General features: G+C 49.8%; 1 protein-coding gene and 1 long non-coding RNA gene across 2 annotated transcripts; both read left to right on the forward strand.

Annotated features, from left to right (window-relative positions):
• Positions 1-5,028: 5,028 nt before the first annotated feature.
• LOC140698080 (uncharacterized) lies at positions 5,029-17,622 on the forward strand. Its single transcript, XR_012075520.1, has 2 exons — positions 5,029-6,115; positions 16,989-17,622. It is a non-coding gene; the product is annotated as an uncharacterized lncRNA (long non-coding RNA).
• Positions 12,313-16,956, forward strand: LOC140698079 (F-box only protein 27-like). The gene is made up of 6 exons (XM_072967113.1): positions 12,313-12,385; positions 12,644-13,009; positions 13,153-13,264; positions 13,345-13,440; positions 15,103-15,238; positions 15,917-16,956. Exons 1-6 carry the CDS (start codon positions 12,379-12,381, stop codon positions 16,058-16,060), a joined length of 861 nt encoding a protein of 286 aa, XP_072823214.1. The 5' UTR covers positions 12,313-12,378; the 3' UTR covers positions 16,061-16,956.
• Positions 17,623-17,895: the final 273 nt, after the last annotated feature.

The following is a 17,895-nucleotide window of genomic DNA, read 5'->3' on the forward strand; positions in this document are numbered from 1 at the left end:
TCCTGCTGGAGCCTGTTTTCTCCTGTGAAGTGATCTCAGGGAGTGATGCCCGTCCCTTAAAGGTGAAGGCAATTTTTACAGGCATTGACGGATATGAGGCCTCCTGCCCGGATACCTGACCAAGGTAACAGTAGTTGTTCAGCACCAAGAGCCTTACAGCTGAGTTAGGGACACTCCAAGGCACTACTGGTGGGGAGTAAGAAGGGTCAACTCTGGAAACTGGCCATCCCTGGAATCTGGCCATCCTCACCTCCACCTTAGTCTATGCGGTTAGATTTACCCTGTAGGCCAAATACAGCCTGAAGGAAGGGGTGTCTGGGGAATAGGAGGATGGGTCTGGGAGGGGCTGGCTTGGCAGTCTGGGCAGGGTGGGGGAGTGGATGGCAGGACAGTAAGAAGGGAGGGGCAGGCAAATAAAAAGGGCTGCGGAGGTCATGGGAGCAAGTGAGGCAAAGTGAAGGCCCACCAATGAGGAGATCTGGCTGAGATGCAGGGTTAGGACTCGGGGGTCCGCGAGGCCACAGAGGGGGTTGGCTGCTGCCTGCGGTGGTGCGCGTGGCGGAGAGGGGCTGAGATAGTCCGCCGACAAGGATGGGTTGGGAATCTGGGGACTTTAGGGACTTGAGGACCGGGCTGGGAGTGGTGAGGATGGGGAGGCAGCTGGCGGCGTTAAGGCTGACAGTCTTGGGGAGTGAACGGCAAGGGCGGGACTGGCTGTGGCTGCAGGTCCCTGACGCCTGGACTCTGAATCTCTCCCACTGGCAGCAGGGGCTGGTGAAGAGAACATGGACGCCTCGGCCTTCACGGGCCATCCCGTCGGGGTCCCCGCGCCAGAGCCGGAACCGGAGGAGGCGCTGGGCCTGAGCCAGCTGCCCCCGGAGCTGCTCCTGGCGGTGCTGAGCCTCCTGCCCCCGCGCACGCTGCTCGGCCGCTGCCGCCAGGTGTGCCGGCGCTGGCGCGCCCTGGTGGACGCCCCGGGCCTGTGGCTGAAGATCCTGGCCCGGGACCACCGCGCCCTGTGGCCGGTCGTCCGCAGCTGCCTGCCGCGCGCCGACGCCGCCAGTGCCTGCCTCCTGGGCCGCTTCTGCGCGCGCGGACCCATCGGACGCAATCTCCTCCGAAATCCCAAGAGCAAAAGTGGGGAGCCAGGGGAAGGGGTCCCTCACGGGAGCCGGCGGGAGAGGCTGGAGGGGCGGGGCTGCACGGGACACCCATGAGACTTATTCCTGCTCTGGCAGGATTGCGGGGAGCTCGGACATAAACCTTTTTTATTTAACAGAAGGCTTCCGGAAATGGACCGTACCGGGCGTTCAGGATGGCTGGTCTCTGCAGGATAAAGCCGGGCTCACGTATGTGTTCCCTTTTTTGAGCACCTTTGTGCCCTCCTACAGGGAATGCCCCTACTCCCCAAGAGCCAGGGCGTTGTGAATCCTTGCCTGTTCTCATTCCACCTCTCCATCTTTCTTAGGTGTTGTTACCGGAAGAAAGTGTTGGACCTGGAGGAGGAGGGTCTGTGGCCTGAACTCCTGGATAGTGGCAAGGTTGAGATTTGTGTCTCTGACTGGTGAGTGTGATGACAAAAACAGCCCTTGTGCTGAGCCCTGCCCTTTCACAGGTGACTCCTTTCAGGCCTCCTAACAACCCCTTAGGATAAAGCAGGTCAGGAAATGACTTAACCACCATCAGAGCTTTAGGAATTAGCAGAGTGCACTCCCTGAACCCCTCTCCTAGCCCCCAGAGGGAACTGCATTGGAAGATGTCAGAGGGGGTCCAATGCAGAGCACTTGGGCCTAACTTAGACTTGTCTGTGGATGCTCCCTGCTTTAGGAGGAGGCAATACCGGATCATGGGGTAAGCATTCAGATTCTGGAGCCAGAACTCCCAGGTTCACACCCCAGCTTTGCAGCTTTGTGGTCCTGGGCAAGTCAGTGTGCCTCAGTTTCCCTGTCTTCGTAAGACAGATTTACATGACAAGCACACAGCCAGTGCTTTGAAGTGTGACTGTTTTAGGAAACCCTCATGATCCATGATCCTGTGGGAAAGTGTCTTTGAAGACCTCGAATTGTCAAGCTCAGGAAGGCGAGGCGACTTTCCCTGGTGGCACAGCTAGGGCTTGGCAGGACCTGGCATTAGGCTCATAGCTGTCTGACTCCAGGGCTTGTGGTCTGAAGGGATGGTCTTGAAACTGGGGCCCTTTGATGACCCTCCAAGGGATACATGACCCAGATGATTTTAAGGGAGGCAAATTCCAATTTTTCCACAGTTTTATGTTCCCTGTTATAAACTGATCATCTACCGATGCAGTCTTTGTTGGAAGAATGATATGGTTATGCTTTCCCAATTCCTATGTCACAGTCCTCCTCCAGTTTTATAGAAATAAAGCCCCTCGCTATTGCATACAGGCTGTAAAGAGTACTGGTGACACAGGCCAATTGACCATGTGAAATTTTGGTCTTACCAGATTCACTTTCAATCAAGACTTCATAAACCTCCTCTCTCTGAAAGCCCATCTCATTAGCAGATGTATTTACAATTAACTTCTGTTTTTAACTCAATCCTTTTAGCAAAGAATTATAGCATGTTTGTGTTGCTTTGAGCAATGGTGTGTCTTTTGTAATAGTGATTCCCAAATTTTACCATATATCACCCAGGGCCATTTAAAACTCCCAATGCCTGGGTCACATTCCACACCCATTAAATCTGGGGTGAGAGAGCCAGCCACCAACATCTTTCAGAATTTTGCAGCCAACTACAAAGTCGGAGGGCACAATCCCAAGACCACCTTCCAATGGCCAACGTGGGGGGCTCCTGCAACCACCCTCAGGCGCAGTAATTGACTAGAAAGACATAGAACTCACGGAAAACTAGTATACATGTAGTTTATTACAGGGAAAAGGTAGATGAAAATTATCCAAGGGGAAGGTCACTGGGAAGCAAGTCATACTGGTCTTCCTGGAGTAGCTAGCCCCTATTGTAAGATCATCTGTGTCAGTGTAGCCAGCCGCCACCAAATCACATTGGCATGCTCCTCAGTATGACCCAAAGTCCCCAGGCAAAGATACTCCTGTCAGCAAAACATTCCAAGGGTCCAGAGATTACCTTCAAGAAGCGAGGAGGACAAAGACCATACCTTTGGACAAGGCTAAATCCTTTCCTAAATATTTTCAAGATTCCTGATTATTCCAATCTGCAGCAATCTCTGGGAACCACTAGTAGGTTATAATTCAATCCAAAAGTTTTAACATTTGAGTTTTATGGTCTCGGGAAAATTTTTTTGTGTGTGTGGTGTTGTTGGCAGAGAAAACTGAAGTCAAGGCAGAATATGAGTAAACTATTACATTAGGACAAAGTCCTGTGTGAGAAGTAGAGTGGACGTCCAATACTAAGAAGTGGAGTGATATGAAGTCTCTGTAAAAGAAGATATTTGTTTGTGTATTTGCAGCCCATTACGTATGTTACATCCAGAACAGTATGTGTCCACAAAGCCCGCCCTCAGCATCCATCATGTCCTTTCCCCATCACTACGGACCCAAGGCTAGGACTATCTGAATTCTGTTACCATAGATGAGTTTTGTCCATTTTCCTTAATATATACGGAGCCGTACAGTAGATAGTTTGTATCTGGCTTGTTTTACCCAATAACATGTTTGTAAATTTATCCATAATTGTTGCTGTAGTTAATTTACTTTCATGGCTGTATAATATTTCATTATGTGAATATTCTATAATTTATCCATTTACCATTGATGAATGTTGACTGGGTGTTTCTTTGAATGTTCTTGAATGAATATTCTTTGAATGTTGCTGGGTATCCCATCACCAATTTAGATTCCCCTGGATGCTTTTAGAGGACTGATAAGAAAAATGTATCTTGAAACATCAACATTGGACTTGTTGGAAGTGACATCATTTGCCACCACTGAAACATAGAAAGAGAAGTAATATGGGAGGAGGTCCCATGAAGAGCACTGCTCTAGGTCATCACTTTTGAAGAGACTGTACCTGCAGACCAGCAGGGAAGCTTGTTTAATGCAGATTCATTTTGTATGCAGTGGAGCCAAGCTCCCAAATGACACTGATGTCGCTAGTCTGGGGACCACAGTATCATTTTGGATTTGTATACATGGGGAGGCCAATCAGGTGGAGGAGGCAAACATCCAAAGAGATGGGGCAGCAGGTCCAGCCTTCAAGGTCTCCCTTCTCCCGCAGGCTGATAGGTCGACGATGGGGCAATAGCTGTACCTATGATCTAAGTATCCAACTTCTAGATGCCAACCAGGCCATTCTGGATCAATTTTCTACTATGCTTTTTCCCATCTGGAATGGGAGACACACTTCCTTCTTTGAGGTGAGTCTCTGACAGGGGAGTGGAGAAAGGATGCTGGAGCTTGTCATGAACTATTGCTGCATAACATTGCCTCCAAGTTTAGTGGCTTAATACCAACAGCAGTGATTCTATCACCTCTCCTGGTTTCTGAGTGGGGCTCTGCTGGGAGCTTCTGGCTCCAACTCTCACACAGTTGCATTTAGACACTGGCTGGAGCTGGGGTCAGGGTGGGTGCAGTGTGCACACAGCAGCTGGTGGGTGGCCAGCATCTCCTGGTTTAGTCTCAGAGCTTGGCTGTGGGACCTCTGTCCGTGGCCTAGTTTGGGCTTCCTCACAGCATGGCAGCTTCAGGCCAGTCAGACTGCTTCCTGGGGGCTCAGGGCTCCCCCATGAGGGTTCCGGAGAAACCAGCAGAAGCTGCGTTGCCTTTCTGACCCAGCCTTGGAGGCCACTAGGTGAAAGTTACTCAGCATCATGTCTACCACACTCTTGGTTACAAGCAAACCCGCCCAGATTCAAGGGGAGTGGGGATTAGACGCCACCTCTGGATGAGGAGTGGTCTGATTGTAGAAGTACAGGGGGCACTGGAGGTGCTATTGCAGCCATCTGTGGAAAATTCCACCTGCCAGAAGGCCCCAACCTCAGCTTTTGAGGACAAGGCTGTGGCACAATGGGACTTACCTCTTTCTCTGCCTACAGGTCAGCCATGTGTTCTCCAACCTCAAGAAGGGCGTCCGCTTTGTGTCTTTTGAACACTGGATGTGGGACTTGGAGTTCTGCTCTGAGCAATGCGGAGTCTATCTGACCAACTCCAGTGTGATTGTGAGCATCCGACTGTTCTAGCTGAGGATTGTTCTTGTGAAACAACCTGACTGTCCTTCCAGGAGCTGCGACCATTGGCTGGGACATCTCATTCGTTAGTCAAGAGCTTATAGCTCCCTGGCATCCTAGGATCTCCTGGGTCCAGTTGAGGGTGCTTTTGGGTGAACCTGTCTGCAGGTTCTGGAAGCTACTAGAAGAGTTCCTCCATCAGATTTAACTGCTGCTGTTTCTCTAAGGCAGCCCCTGTTCCACTGAGTGGGGACCCCCGGGTGAGCACAGGGAAATGCTGGAACTGGAGACGACTCCTCCCCCTCCCCCCAAGGCCCTTCTGTTTCAGCCCCAGTCCCCTCTGCCCTTGTCTCCTCTGTTTCTGCTCAACAGGCTTTATCATTGCCTTCTGGGAAGCCTTCTCCTCCTCTCTGACTGGAGCCTCGTCCCTATGGCTGAGAGAATTCCCGCCCCCTTAGATGATGAACTTAACCTCCTGAGGTTTCAAGACCGGGACCAGGACTCACAGCTGAAAGTCACCTACCTCAAAATATTTTTAGAGACAGATGTTTCTGCCCACTCTGTGAAAAGTGAAGTGGTCCCTGAGCCCAGCTGTACCCTGAATTGTATGGTGTATAAAATTCTTTTGTTATTTTGAAATTCTTTTGAAATATGGAGAGAATAAGTCAGCACTATATCTGCCAACCATAGGCAATAAATGTATTGTTATTTTGCTTAAAGATTCAGATCTTTTTAATAGACACACAATGTTACTGCCTTGATGAATACTTGGTTCAGAGTAAGGAGTGTCCCAGTTGAAGAGGGGAAACTCTACAAAAGAAAACACCAATAGAAGATGTTCTCCAGTGGAAAGAGTGGAAGAGTTAGACCCCTATTTCCCAACCCCTAAGGAAAGCATCTCAGCAAAGGTTATCAATCAGGGTTAAAAGCATTAGGTAGGTGGCAGGTGTGGGTACAGTGTCACAGCGACACCACATTGTGAGTTTCTAGTCCTGAAGGTGAGAGAGAATCAGGCACTAACAGGCTGTCCCCACCCCAGCCCAGGGGCCATGACCTCACTGCTGCTGGATCCCTAAGAAGCTCCAGGTCTCCTAATATGATGCAAATGAGGTGTGCTGTGAGGTCCCCACCCTGAACTGCACCCCTTACCTTGCAGACGCACCCTGAGGGGGAGATTCTCTGCCAGGATCATCCAAAAGGGACTGTGACAGTTGAAACAGATTTAAAAGTCTTGACCACATCTGTGTGGTCCTGGAGTAGATACTGGTTTGGACAATTCAACTCTGAAGGATTATTTTTGGGCCAACTGGAGGAATTTGGATATGAGGAGTATGTGATGAAAGACATTTACAGGAAACAAAATGTGGGGACCATTGCCTGAGAGAAAAGCCACCACATAAGTTAATTTTGACACATATGTATTCCTGTGTGTTATATTGTTATATTGTGCATATATGTAGGTGGTTGTATATATATATATGACCAATCAATATATATTTTTATATATATCCTTCATATTCTCAATTACCTTCTTGATATATGTATTCAGAAAAATAAGAATATGAACTAAAGGGTTACAGGGTTATTGCAAAACTGATCGGTGGATAGTGGTGATTTTTGTACTTCCTGATTTTGCTTATCTGAGTTTCTCATTTTTTACATGTATGTTTGTAGAAATACAATGCTATAGACAAATATGAAGCATATGCCAATGCAATCTCCCTTCCTTTCCAGAAATAACCACATTTAGAAGGCATCTTGCCTGACAGGGTATTTTATTTTGTTATGGAAAATTCTAGACATACACAAATGCAGAGTATTGTAACCTCCATGTATCTATTACCAAGAAGCAGCTATCAACTTGTAGCTAGGCTTTTACCCATATTCCCATAAGTCCTCTTCTATTCCATATATTATTTTTATTTTGACATAATCTGAAACTTAAAGAAAAGTTGTAGGTATAACATATAGAGCTCCCCTCACCCCTGCTGAAACATTTAGTACATTTCCGTTTTGCCACTTCACAGATATCTTATTGACGCCTCACAGGTCTCACTAATATGACCCTTTTGACCAGATGAGGAGGCTGAGGCCAGAGAGGTTTAGTCATTTGCCCAAGGTCACACAGCAGGTAAGCTGCAAACTTGGAATTAAAACCCAGGAAGTCTGGGTGCAGGGGGTCCAGAGTCCAAGGTCTTACTACCTCCATGCACCAGCACCCCAAGATTGAGGACCAGGAGGCAACTTTGTGGGAACACAAGGAGCAATCACAGAACAAGTGAGGACAACAGCAGCCCCCTCAGGAGAGCGCTAACTATAGGCTGGGTACCAGAGTCATTTCCCACACAGCCACATTCACCACTGCTAATAATCCCCGTTTAACAGAGGCGGACACCTGAGGCTCAGGAAGAACAAGCCACTATTAGGGTCCCACAGCCATTCGTGTGGGGTTCCTGAGCCCCCAGGTGACTGAACTGAATTGCTGGGAAAAGCCCAGGGAGGGTGGAAGATACATACCTGGGTAGGACAGGCCGTCTTGCTTGGGGGCTTCACTGGGAAACTCTGAGTTCCCCTGGACTCCCAGGGAGGAAAAGAGGAGTGGGCGGCAGCAGGACCAGCAGAGAGGAAGGGAGAGCGTGGTCCGGCAATGGTGGAGAGCAGAGAGGGGAAGGGGAAGGTTCCAGAGTGGATCATTTTCCTTGAGGGACAGCAGGTGGGGCTGGGAGGATGGGGGTTGGAGGGGGATCCAGCAGCCTGACAGGGAGGGAGGCAGGATGGCAGGGAGGCCTTCACACGGATGGTTTTCCAGATGCTGCAGAGAAAACAAAAAACATCATCAGTACCAACAGGCAGGTGCCCTCTGAGCCTCACTGGGTGCTAAGTACTTTGCATAGATTAACTCATGGGAGCCTGATGACATTCCTACATGTGGTGGCCACTGTGATCACCGGCCCCATAGCACAGATGAGGAAGCTGAGCGATGGAGTGCTCAGTGCAGGAGGTTTGGGAATGGGGTCGGGGGAGCTCACTGTGGGAAGTTGCCTTTGACGATGGCATTCCCAGTATTCCACCCTGCCCTCAGAGACCTCAGCATCTCCATCCTCCATCATTCCATTTCCGTCTTGGTGACCCCAATCCCCCAGCTCCATCCCATTACCCCAAGAATTCCATCCTACCTGGAGAGCCCTCTGCCCCCTCCTCAGCAATCCATCCTGCCTTAGTGACCCCAATACCTACCATCACTACCTGTCTCGCTCACTCTACATCTTCTGTGTATCCACCCTCTTCCTCCCCAGCCCTTCCCGTCCCACTCCCATTTGATCTCCAGCTTCCTGAGGACCTCCTGCCTGAGCAGAGCCAGGCTGAGACACTCATTCCAGGAGCCAGGACCTGGGGCTGGGACCCCTTCCTGGTCCCTGGCTCACTCTGGGAGCACCAACTGCCCATAGACACATCTCCTGCCACCAATGCAACCCCACTACTTGTGAGTTTGTAAGCTCCAAAGCATTCTGCCACCAACAGTTGTCCCAGCCCTGGGAAAGCCTGCCTTCTCCAGGTGATAGCCTCCCCAGACAGCTAGGGCCCCAGTTCCCACGTCTGGTGGAACCTAGGCACTGCACACCCACCCGCCCCACCCCCAGGGCTCAGCGACATCAGGAGGACCCAGGACAGTTTGGTAACCCAGCCACCTCCACTGACACCTCCGCGTTGGCCGTCAGGTGAGCTCTGGGGCAGCTGGGTCTGAGCAATGCAAACAAATTAAGCAAGAATTAGCCCTGGGGCTCCCGGGCTAACTTCCAGGCTAGCATAACTGATGCAGTTATGGGCCATGTCAGGAAATGTCCACCTCTGGGAACAAAGGTGATGATCCACATTTAATTCAGGAAGAAATTGAGCTTCTGATAGAAGACATATGACTTGCCCAGCTCAGGAAGGGCAGTGCTGGGCGGGTCTGACTCCAGATCAGATGAACGCCGGCACTGTGCCGCCTCTGGAGGGGCTGGGGTCAGTGGGGATGCGATTGTCATTGCCCTAGGGAAGTCAGTTTCTGCTGGGGACTCTGTCTCTGGCATGAGATGCAGAGGATGAAGGCTACGGAGATTCCTGGTGGATGATGGACAACCTTTCCTGAGCCCTTCCACCCAGGAAACATGATGATAATGGCAGTAACAGTAATAACAGTGCCGTGTCCCAGTTCAGGCACTTTGCTGATTCTTTTAGGAGCACTATTTCATCAGCTCCTCTCAACTCCCTCTTGACTTGGGCCTTGCTCCCATCCCATTTTACAAAATGAGAAAATGAAGTTTGAGGAGGGCAGCAGTCTCCCCACACAGTGGAATCCGATCCACAAGGAGGAGGCTCCAGCTACATCCCTGCAATTATTTGTGCCGGATGCCTTCCAGTGCTCCAAGGTTCATGAATTTTCTTTCTGCCAACTGGACTAGGATCTCCCCCCAATTTCCCAACTACATCTCTGGCAGAGAGATGCACCTGCATCCACACAACACATCTGTGGCCATCCTTGTTGCCTCACTCTGTCAGAGCCAACCCCCTCAAAAATATATATAGTAATTAATTCTCATGGAGCCTTTACCATTTTGAAATGAAATATTAGATCATGAAACCTACCACCAATGAGAATTATTTAAATGTTAATAAAATGCCCCCAACACATATGTATAGTATAGAGGTGAAATAAAAGAGAGAAATTTATAATTAAAAGAATATGCATTTGAAAATGCAAATGATGCTCGGGCTTGATCTTAATAAGATTCAGCTACTCAAAGTGCAGTCCACAGAGGGCAGAGATCAGCATCCCTTGCGAATTTGCTACAAAATGCAGACCTGATTCAGAGTTTGGATTTTTAAATCTTCCCTGGGAATTTGATAGACCCCCCTCCAAGATGTTTGGACCTCTCTGTGGATCCCTAAAGCTTCATAAGACCCACAGTGGGCACCGAGTGATGAAGAGATTCTGTGGGTTTTCTCACTTGCAGCACAAGCAGCAAAGAGCCAACAAAGTCAAGGACAATCTTCCGATTGACCCAGTAGCTGCATTCCTGGAGCATCCGTGTCTATTAACACACTTTACATTTACATGCAAGCTGGAATTGGGTTCTAGACTCAGATATACAGCCTTCCCTGCTACATGGAAACACACGGAACTTTGACTAGGAGGAGGAATCCAGGCTTGTTCTCCCTGGGGTGGCCCTGCCCTGGGCACAGCTTCCAAATAGCATCCCATTACTGTGACACCAAAATGCACCCACAACTTTCCCCAAATGCCCCTGGGGTGCTTTGTACATCCTCCTTTTCTGGGAACCATTACTCTCTAACCATTATCTTCTAGGTGGTATGGACTTTTGAAACCCAAATGTATTTGTTTGTTTGTTTGTTTTTTGGAGGGGGAGGTAATTAGGTTTACTTACTTGTTTCTAGAGGAGGTACTGGGGATTGAACCCAACCTCTGGCACGCTAAGCATGCGTTCTACCACTTGAGCTATACCCTCCCCCTCCACCTGTATTTCTTTTTCTTTTTAATCAGAGTACAGCTTGGGATGTAATTCTGAGAATTAACAGAGATTGTCTCTGAGGAAATTGAAGAATAGAACAGAAAACTGGCTAGTCTGTATCTGCCCCTTTATCCTACTTAAAGTCTTTAACTTTTTTTTAAAATCGCTTTTTGAACTCATGATTGGATCGTAATCAATTTTCATGATCTCATTATCAAAAAGATTCCCACAGCTTACACATTACATTAAAAATAAAGTATTGCTAATGGACAGAACGGTGTGATTTCTAAGATATGTTTCAAATTCCCTGGGCGAGCAAGTAGTGGGGAGTAGACATGAAGGCAGACTGGTCCAGAGTGAACTGTTGGAGCCAGTGCTCTTACTCTGTTCCACTTTGGGATCTGTTTGAAAACCTCAATAGTCAACATTTTCTTGAAAATCTATGTATTAAAAAGAAATTAGGCCCATGTAATAGTCAATCCATCTCTCAGAATTCAGGGTCTCCCCACTCAGACTGCTTATCCCCCATTCCCTTCTCTGCTCTACTTCCCGCAGCACTGATCATGCTCCAACACACCACGTAATTTACACGTCACGTCTATTGCTCATCATGGTCCGTGTGAATTACAATCAGATTTAACACTTTTTCAGTAATAAAACTGTTTCAATCTTTTCTACATTTGTGGAGAGGATTTCAAGGAGAGGGTGTTGGCAGATTTTATTTTTAATGATTTCCGCAACAGCATGTAATTGGCTAACTCTGCCTCCTGTTCATCATGTCTCTCCCCCTAGAAGGAAGGTAAGTTCCATGTGGGCAGGAATCCATGTCTGGTTTTACATCCTGATACTCAAAATTACGTAGGTAGGTTGCTATTTTATTTTTATTGGATAGAGGTGATATAGAGGTTCAAAGCAGGATTCTAGACCCAGCCTGGCTAGGTTGAAACCCAGCTCTGTCACCTACTAGCCTTGTGACCTTGGGTAGGTCACTTGGTCTGAGTTTTCTCACCTGTGAAGTGGGCACATACCATTATCTACTACAGGATGTTGCTACCCTCACTGGTAGAATAAATGCTCGCTGAAGGCTGGCTGGGGTTATCACTGGTCAGAGCACTCAATCAGAGAATCAAATAGAAACGCATTTGGTTCCTGCTGGAGCCTGTTTTCTCCTGTGAAATGATCTCAGGGATAGTGATGTCTGTCCCTTAAAGGTGACGGGAATTTTTGCAGGAGCTAATGGGTATGAGGCCTCCCGCTGTAAGCCTGACCAAAATAACAGCAGTTGTTCAGCACCAAGTTAGGTGCTTACAGCAGGGTTAGGGACACTTCAAGGGGCCACTGATGTGGACTTAGAAAGGACAAACTCTAGATCCCAGTGGCCACCGCTCCTTTCCTCTTCTGCCGTGTCCTATTCTGTTGGGTAGTTACCCCACAGTCCGAATACCCCAAATGAGGGGATGTCTAGAGAATTAGGAGGGCGGGTCAGGGAGGGGCTGATTGGATTGTGAGTCTGGGCAAGGCCGAGGGAGGAGGGGTCAGGACCGTGAGAAGGGAGGGGCCCGCAAGACTTGGGGTCACAGGGAGGTTGGGGGCGGGGCCTGGCAGTGCTGGGTATTAAAAGAGGAGGGGCGGGTGAATAAAAAGAGCAGAAGAAATTTGGACACATAAGGCCACGTGGAGGCCCACCAGCGAGGAGCACTGGCTGAGATGCAGGGTAGGACTCGGGGGTCCACGAGGCCGCAGAGGGGGTTAGCTACAGGGAGCGGTGGTGCTCGTGGTGAAAAGAGCTTTAGTCGGCCAGCAAGGACTGGTTGGGAATCTGGGGACTTGAGGACCGGGCGGGGGTGGGGGGGCGGTGAGGATGGGGAGGCAGCTGACGGGGTTGAGGCTGACAGTCGTGGGGTGCGGGTGGCAGGGACCGGGCTGGCTGAGGCTGCAGGTCCCTGACGTCTTGACACTGACTCTCCCGCAGGGGCACCCGGGCCAGGCGAGGAGCCCATACGTGCCTCTGCCTCCAGGGGCAGGCCGGCGCCGCAGCCCGAACCCGAGGAGGCGCTGGGCCTGAGCCAGCTGCCCCCGGAGCTGCTCCTGGCGGTGCTGAGCCTCCTGCCCCCGCGCACGCTGCTCGGCCGCTGCCGCCAGGTGTGCCGGCGCTGGCGCGCCCTGGTGGACGCCCCGGGCCTGTGGCTGAAGATCCTGGCCCGGGACCACCGCGCCCTGTGGCCGGTCGTCCGCAGCTGCCTGCCGCGCGCCGACGCCGCCAGTGCCTGCCTCCTGGGCCGCTTCTGCGCGCGCGGACCCATCGGACGCAATCTCCTCCGAAATCCCAAGAGCAAAAGTGAGGAGATTTAGAAAGGAGCCCCTCAAACCAGCCACCGGGAGGGTGCGGAGGGGCGGGGCGGCCCGGGAAACCCATGAGACTTATCCCAGGGCTGGTGTTCCAGCCAGGAACTTGGGCACAAACTTTTTTTTATTTAACAGAAGGCTTCTGGAAATGGAAGATGCTGAGCGATGGGGACGACTGGCCAGAGGAGGAAAACAGTGAGGTCCGGCCTGGGGCCCCTTTCCACACGAGCTTCCTGCCCGGCTACAGGTACATGACCCTACTCCCCAGGGGCCAGGCTGGTCCTGAGTCCTTGCCTGTTCTCACTCACCTTTCTCCCTCTTTCCTAGGTGTTGTCACAACAAGAAAGTGTTGGACCTAGAGGAGGAGGGTCTGTGGCCTGAACTCCTGGATAGTGGCAAGGTTGAGATTTGTGTCTCTGACTGGTGAGTGTGATGACAAAAAGCCCTTGTGCTGAGCCCTGCCCTTTCACAGGTGACTCCTTTCAGGCCTCCTAACAACTCCTTAGGATAAAGCAGGTCAGGAAATGACTTAACCACCATCAGAGCTTTAGGAGTTAGCAGAGTGCACTCCCTGAACCCCTCTCCTAGCCCCTAAAGGGAACTGCATTGGAAGATGTCAGATGGGGTCCAATACAGAGCACTTGGGCCCAACTTAGACTTGTCTGTGGATGCTCCTGGCTTTAGGAGGGGGCAATACCGGATCATGGGGTAAGCGTTCAGATTCTGGAGCCAGAACTCCCAGGTCCACACCCTGGCTTTGTGGCCCTGGGCAAGTCAGCGTGCCTCAGTTTCCCTGTCTTCGTAAGACAGGGTTACATGACAAACACACAGCCAGTGCTTTGAAGTGTGACTGTTTTAGGAAACCCTCATGATCCATGATCCTGTGGGAAAGTGTCTTTGAAGACCTCGAATTGACAAGCTCAGGAAGGGGAGGCGACTTCCCTGGTGGCACAGCTAGGGCTTGGCAGGACCTGGCATTAGGCTCATAGCTGTCTGACTCCAGGGCTTGTGGTCTGAAGGGATGGTCTTGAAACTGGGGCCCTTTGATGACCCTCCAAGGGATACATGACCCAGATGATTTTAAGGGAGGCAAATTCCAATTTTTCCAGTTTTATGTTCCCTGTTATAAACTGATCATCTACTGATGCAGTCTTTGTTGGAAGAATGATATGGTTATGCTTTCCCAATTCCTATGTCACAGTCCTCCTCCAGTTTTATAGAAATAAAGCCCCTCGCTATGCATACAGGCTGTAAAGAGTACTGGTGACACAGGCCAATTGACCATGTGAAATTTTGGTCTTACCAGATTCACTTTCAATCAAGAAAGACATCATAAACCTCCTCTCTCTGAAAGCCCATCTCATTAGCAGATGTATTTACAATTAACTTCTGTTTTTAACTCAATCCTTTTAGCAAAGAATTATAGCATGTTTGTGTTGCTTTGAGCAATGGTGTGTCTTTTGTAATAGTGATTCCCAAATTTTGCCATATATAATCCGGGAACATTTCAAAGCCTGGGTCACATTCCACACCCATTAAATCTGGGGTGAGAGAGCCAGCCACCAACATCTTTCAGAATTTTGCAGCCAACTACAAAGTCGGAGGGCACAATCCCAAGACCACCTTCCAATGGCCAACGTGGGGGGCTCCTGCAACCACCCTCAGGTGCAGTAACTGACTAGAAAGACATAGAATTCACGGAAAACTAGTATACATTTAGTTTATTACAGGGAAAAGGTAGAGATGAAAATTAGACAAGGGGAAGGGTCACCAGGCAGCATCCAGGGAAGAATCCAGTTCCAGACTTCCGTTGCCCTCTTGGGTAAGCCTATGGGAAGAGCAGTGCTCGGACCTACATCACTTCTGAAATGACTGCATGCAGACCACCTGGGGAGCTTGTTTAGGGTAGACAGATTCATTGAGTAGGCACTGGGGCCACGCTCCCAAGTGACACTGATAGTGCAAGTTGCAAGGACCACAGCACCATTCTGGATTTGCATGCATGGGAGGGCCATTAGGGTGTAGGAGGCAGACACTCAGAGATGGGGCGGTAGTCTAGTCTTCAAGGTCTCCCTTCTCCCACAGGCGGACAGACCGACAAGGCACTGACTGTATATATCAGCTAATTGTTAGACTTCTAGATGCCAACCAGGCTGTCCTGGATCACTTCTCTCCTAAACCTTTCCCCATCCGGAAGTGGAGAAACAGTGTCTCCCATCAGGTGAGTCTCTGACAGGGGAGTGGAGAAAGGATGCTGGAGCTTGTCATGAACTATTGCTGCATAACATTGCCTCCAAGTTTAGTGGCTTAATACCAACAGCAGTGATTCTATCACCTCTCCTGGTTTCTGAGTGGGGCTCTGCTGGGAGCTTCTGGCTCCAACTCTCACACAGTTGCATTTAGACACTGGCTGGAGCTGGGGTCAGGGTGGGTGCAGTGTGCACACAGCAGCTGGTGGGTGGCCAGCATCTCCTGGTTTAGTCTCAGAGCTTGGCTGTGGGACCTCTGTCCGTGGCCTAGTTTGGGCTTCCTCACAGCATGGCAGCTTCAGGCCAGTCAGACTGCTTCCTGGGGGCTCAGGGCTCCCCCATGAGGGTTCCGGAGAAACCAGCAGAAGCTGCGTTGCCTTTCTGACCCAGCCTTGGCGGTCACTAGGTGAAAGTTACTCAGCATCATGTCTACCACACTCTTGGTTACAAGCAAACCTGCCCAGATTCAAGGGGAGTGGGGATTAGACGCCACCTCTGGATGAGGAGTGGTCTGATTGTAGAAGTACAGGGGGCACTGGAGGTGCTGTCACAGCCATCTGTGGGAAATTCCTCCTGCCAGAAGGCCCCAACCTCGGGTTTTGAGGACAAGGCTGTGGCACAATGGGACTTACCTCTTTCTCTGCCTACAGGTCAGCCATGTGTTCTCCAACCTCAAGAAGGGCGTCCGCTTTGTGTCTTTTGAACACTGGATGTGGGACTTGGAGTTCTGCTCTGAGCAATGCGGAGTCTATCTGACCAACTCCAGTGTGATTGTGAGCATCCGACTGTTCTAGCTGAGGATTGTTCTTGTGAAACAACCTGACTGTCCTTCCAGGAGCTGCGACCATTGGCTGGGACATCTCATTCGTTAGTCAAGAGCTTATAGCTCCCTGGCATCCTAGGATCTCCTGGGTCCAGTTGAGGGTGCTTTTGGGTGAACCTGTCTGCAGGTTCTGGAAGCTACTAGAAGAGTTCCTCCATCAGATTTAACTGCTGCTGTTTCTCTAAGGCAGCCCCTGTTCCACTGAGTGGGGACCCCCGGGTGAGCACAGGGAAATGCTGGAACTGGAGACGACTCCTCACCCTCCCCCCAGGGCCCTTCTGTTTCAGCCCCAGTCCCCTCTGCCCTTGTCTCCTCTGTTTCTGCTCAACAGGCTTTATCATTGCCTTCTGGGAAGCCTTCTCCTCCTCTCTGACTGGAGCCTCGTCCCTATGGCTGAGAGAATTCCCGCCCCCTTAGGTGGTGGACTTCACCTCCTGAGGTTTCAAGACTGGGACCAGGACTCACAGCTGAAAGTCACCTACCTCAAAATATTTTTAGAGACAGATGTTTCTGCCCACTCTGTGAAAAGTGAAGTGGTCCCTGAGCCCAGCTGTACCCTGAATTGTATGGTGTATAAAATTCTTTTGTTATTTTGAAATTCTTTTGAAATATGGAGAGAATAAGTCAGCAATATATCTGCCAATCATAGATAATAAATGTATTATTTTGACAAGTGTCACAGATCTTTTTAATAGAAATACAATGTTGCTGTCTTTCTCTGACTGTGGGTTCAGAGTGAAGAGTTATCCCAAATGAGGAGGGAAAACTCTACAGAAGAAAACACCAAGATGGTCTCCAGTGGAAAGAGTGGAAGTGGTAGAACCCTATTTCCTAAACCCTAAGGGAAGCATCCCAGCGAAGGTTATCAATCAGGGTTAAAAGCATTAGGTAGGTGGCAGGTGTCACAGTGACACCACATTGTGAGTTTCTAGTCCTGAAGGTGAGAGAGAACCAGGCACTGGCAAGTTCAGCCTGTCCCCACCCTAGTCCAGGGTCATGACCTCATTACTGCTGGATCCCTAAGAAGCTCCAGGTCTCCTGATATGATGCAAATGAGGTGTGCTGTGCGGTCCCCACCCTGAACTGCCCTCCCACCTTGCAGACACACCCAGAGGGGGCGGTGTTCTGCCAGGACCATCCAAGGGGACTGTGACAGTTGAAACAGACCTAAGAGTCATGACCACACGTGATATGTGTTCCTGGAGTAGATACTGGTTTGGACAATTCAGCTCTGGAGGATGTTTTGGGGCCACCTGTAGGAATTTGAATATGAAGAATGAGATAGGTATTTATAGGAAGCGAAAGGTAGAGACCATTGCCAGGAAAAAAAGCCATCATATAATTTTTTTTGATATATATGTACTCTTGTGTGTTATATTGTACAGTATGCATATATGTAGGGGTGTGTATATATATGCCAAATTAAACTCTCCATATATTTATTTAAATATATTTATGTATTTCTTTGTTTCATATTCCGGATATATGTATTTAGAAGAATAAGAAATAAAGTGTTATGGGGTTACTGCAATGCTGATGGGTGGATAGTGGTGACTTTTGTCCTTCCTGATTTTGTTTATCTGAATTTCTCATTTTCTACCTGTGTGTTGCTCATAGCTGGATTGGCTGCAGGGTCTCTGAGGTTGTTAAGGACTTGAGCCCAGCTGCTCCCCTGACACCCAAGCTGGTCAATTCCAGACTGGTGGCACCCTCCACACATCCCACTGACATAATAGTGAGAGCTGATCCATCCCAGGGACAATCTACAGATCGCTGATCTCCCATCCCTGCAGGACCCTCCAAGAC

This window comes from Vicugna pacos, chromosome 9 (assembly GCF_048564905.1).
Source record: "Vicugna pacos chromosome 9, VicPac4, whole genome shotgun sequence".
In the NCBI taxonomy this organism is placed as follows: domain Eukaryota; kingdom Metazoa; phylum Chordata; class Mammalia; order Artiodactyla; family Camelidae; genus Vicugna; species Vicugna pacos.

What these genes read in the sequence shown, in the direction of transcription:
- LOC140698079 (XM_072967113.1), top strand. An exon ending in CCGAAATCCCAAGAGCAAAA is followed by an intron (nt 13,010 to 13,152) that starts GTGAGGAGATTT and finishes TTTATTTAACAG; the next exon opens with AAGGCTTCTGGAAATGGAAG. An exon ending in AGCTTCCTGCCCGGCTACAG is followed by an intron (nt 13,265 to 13,344) that starts GTACATGACCCT and finishes CCTCTTTCCTAG; the next exon opens with GTGTTGTCACAACAAGAAAG.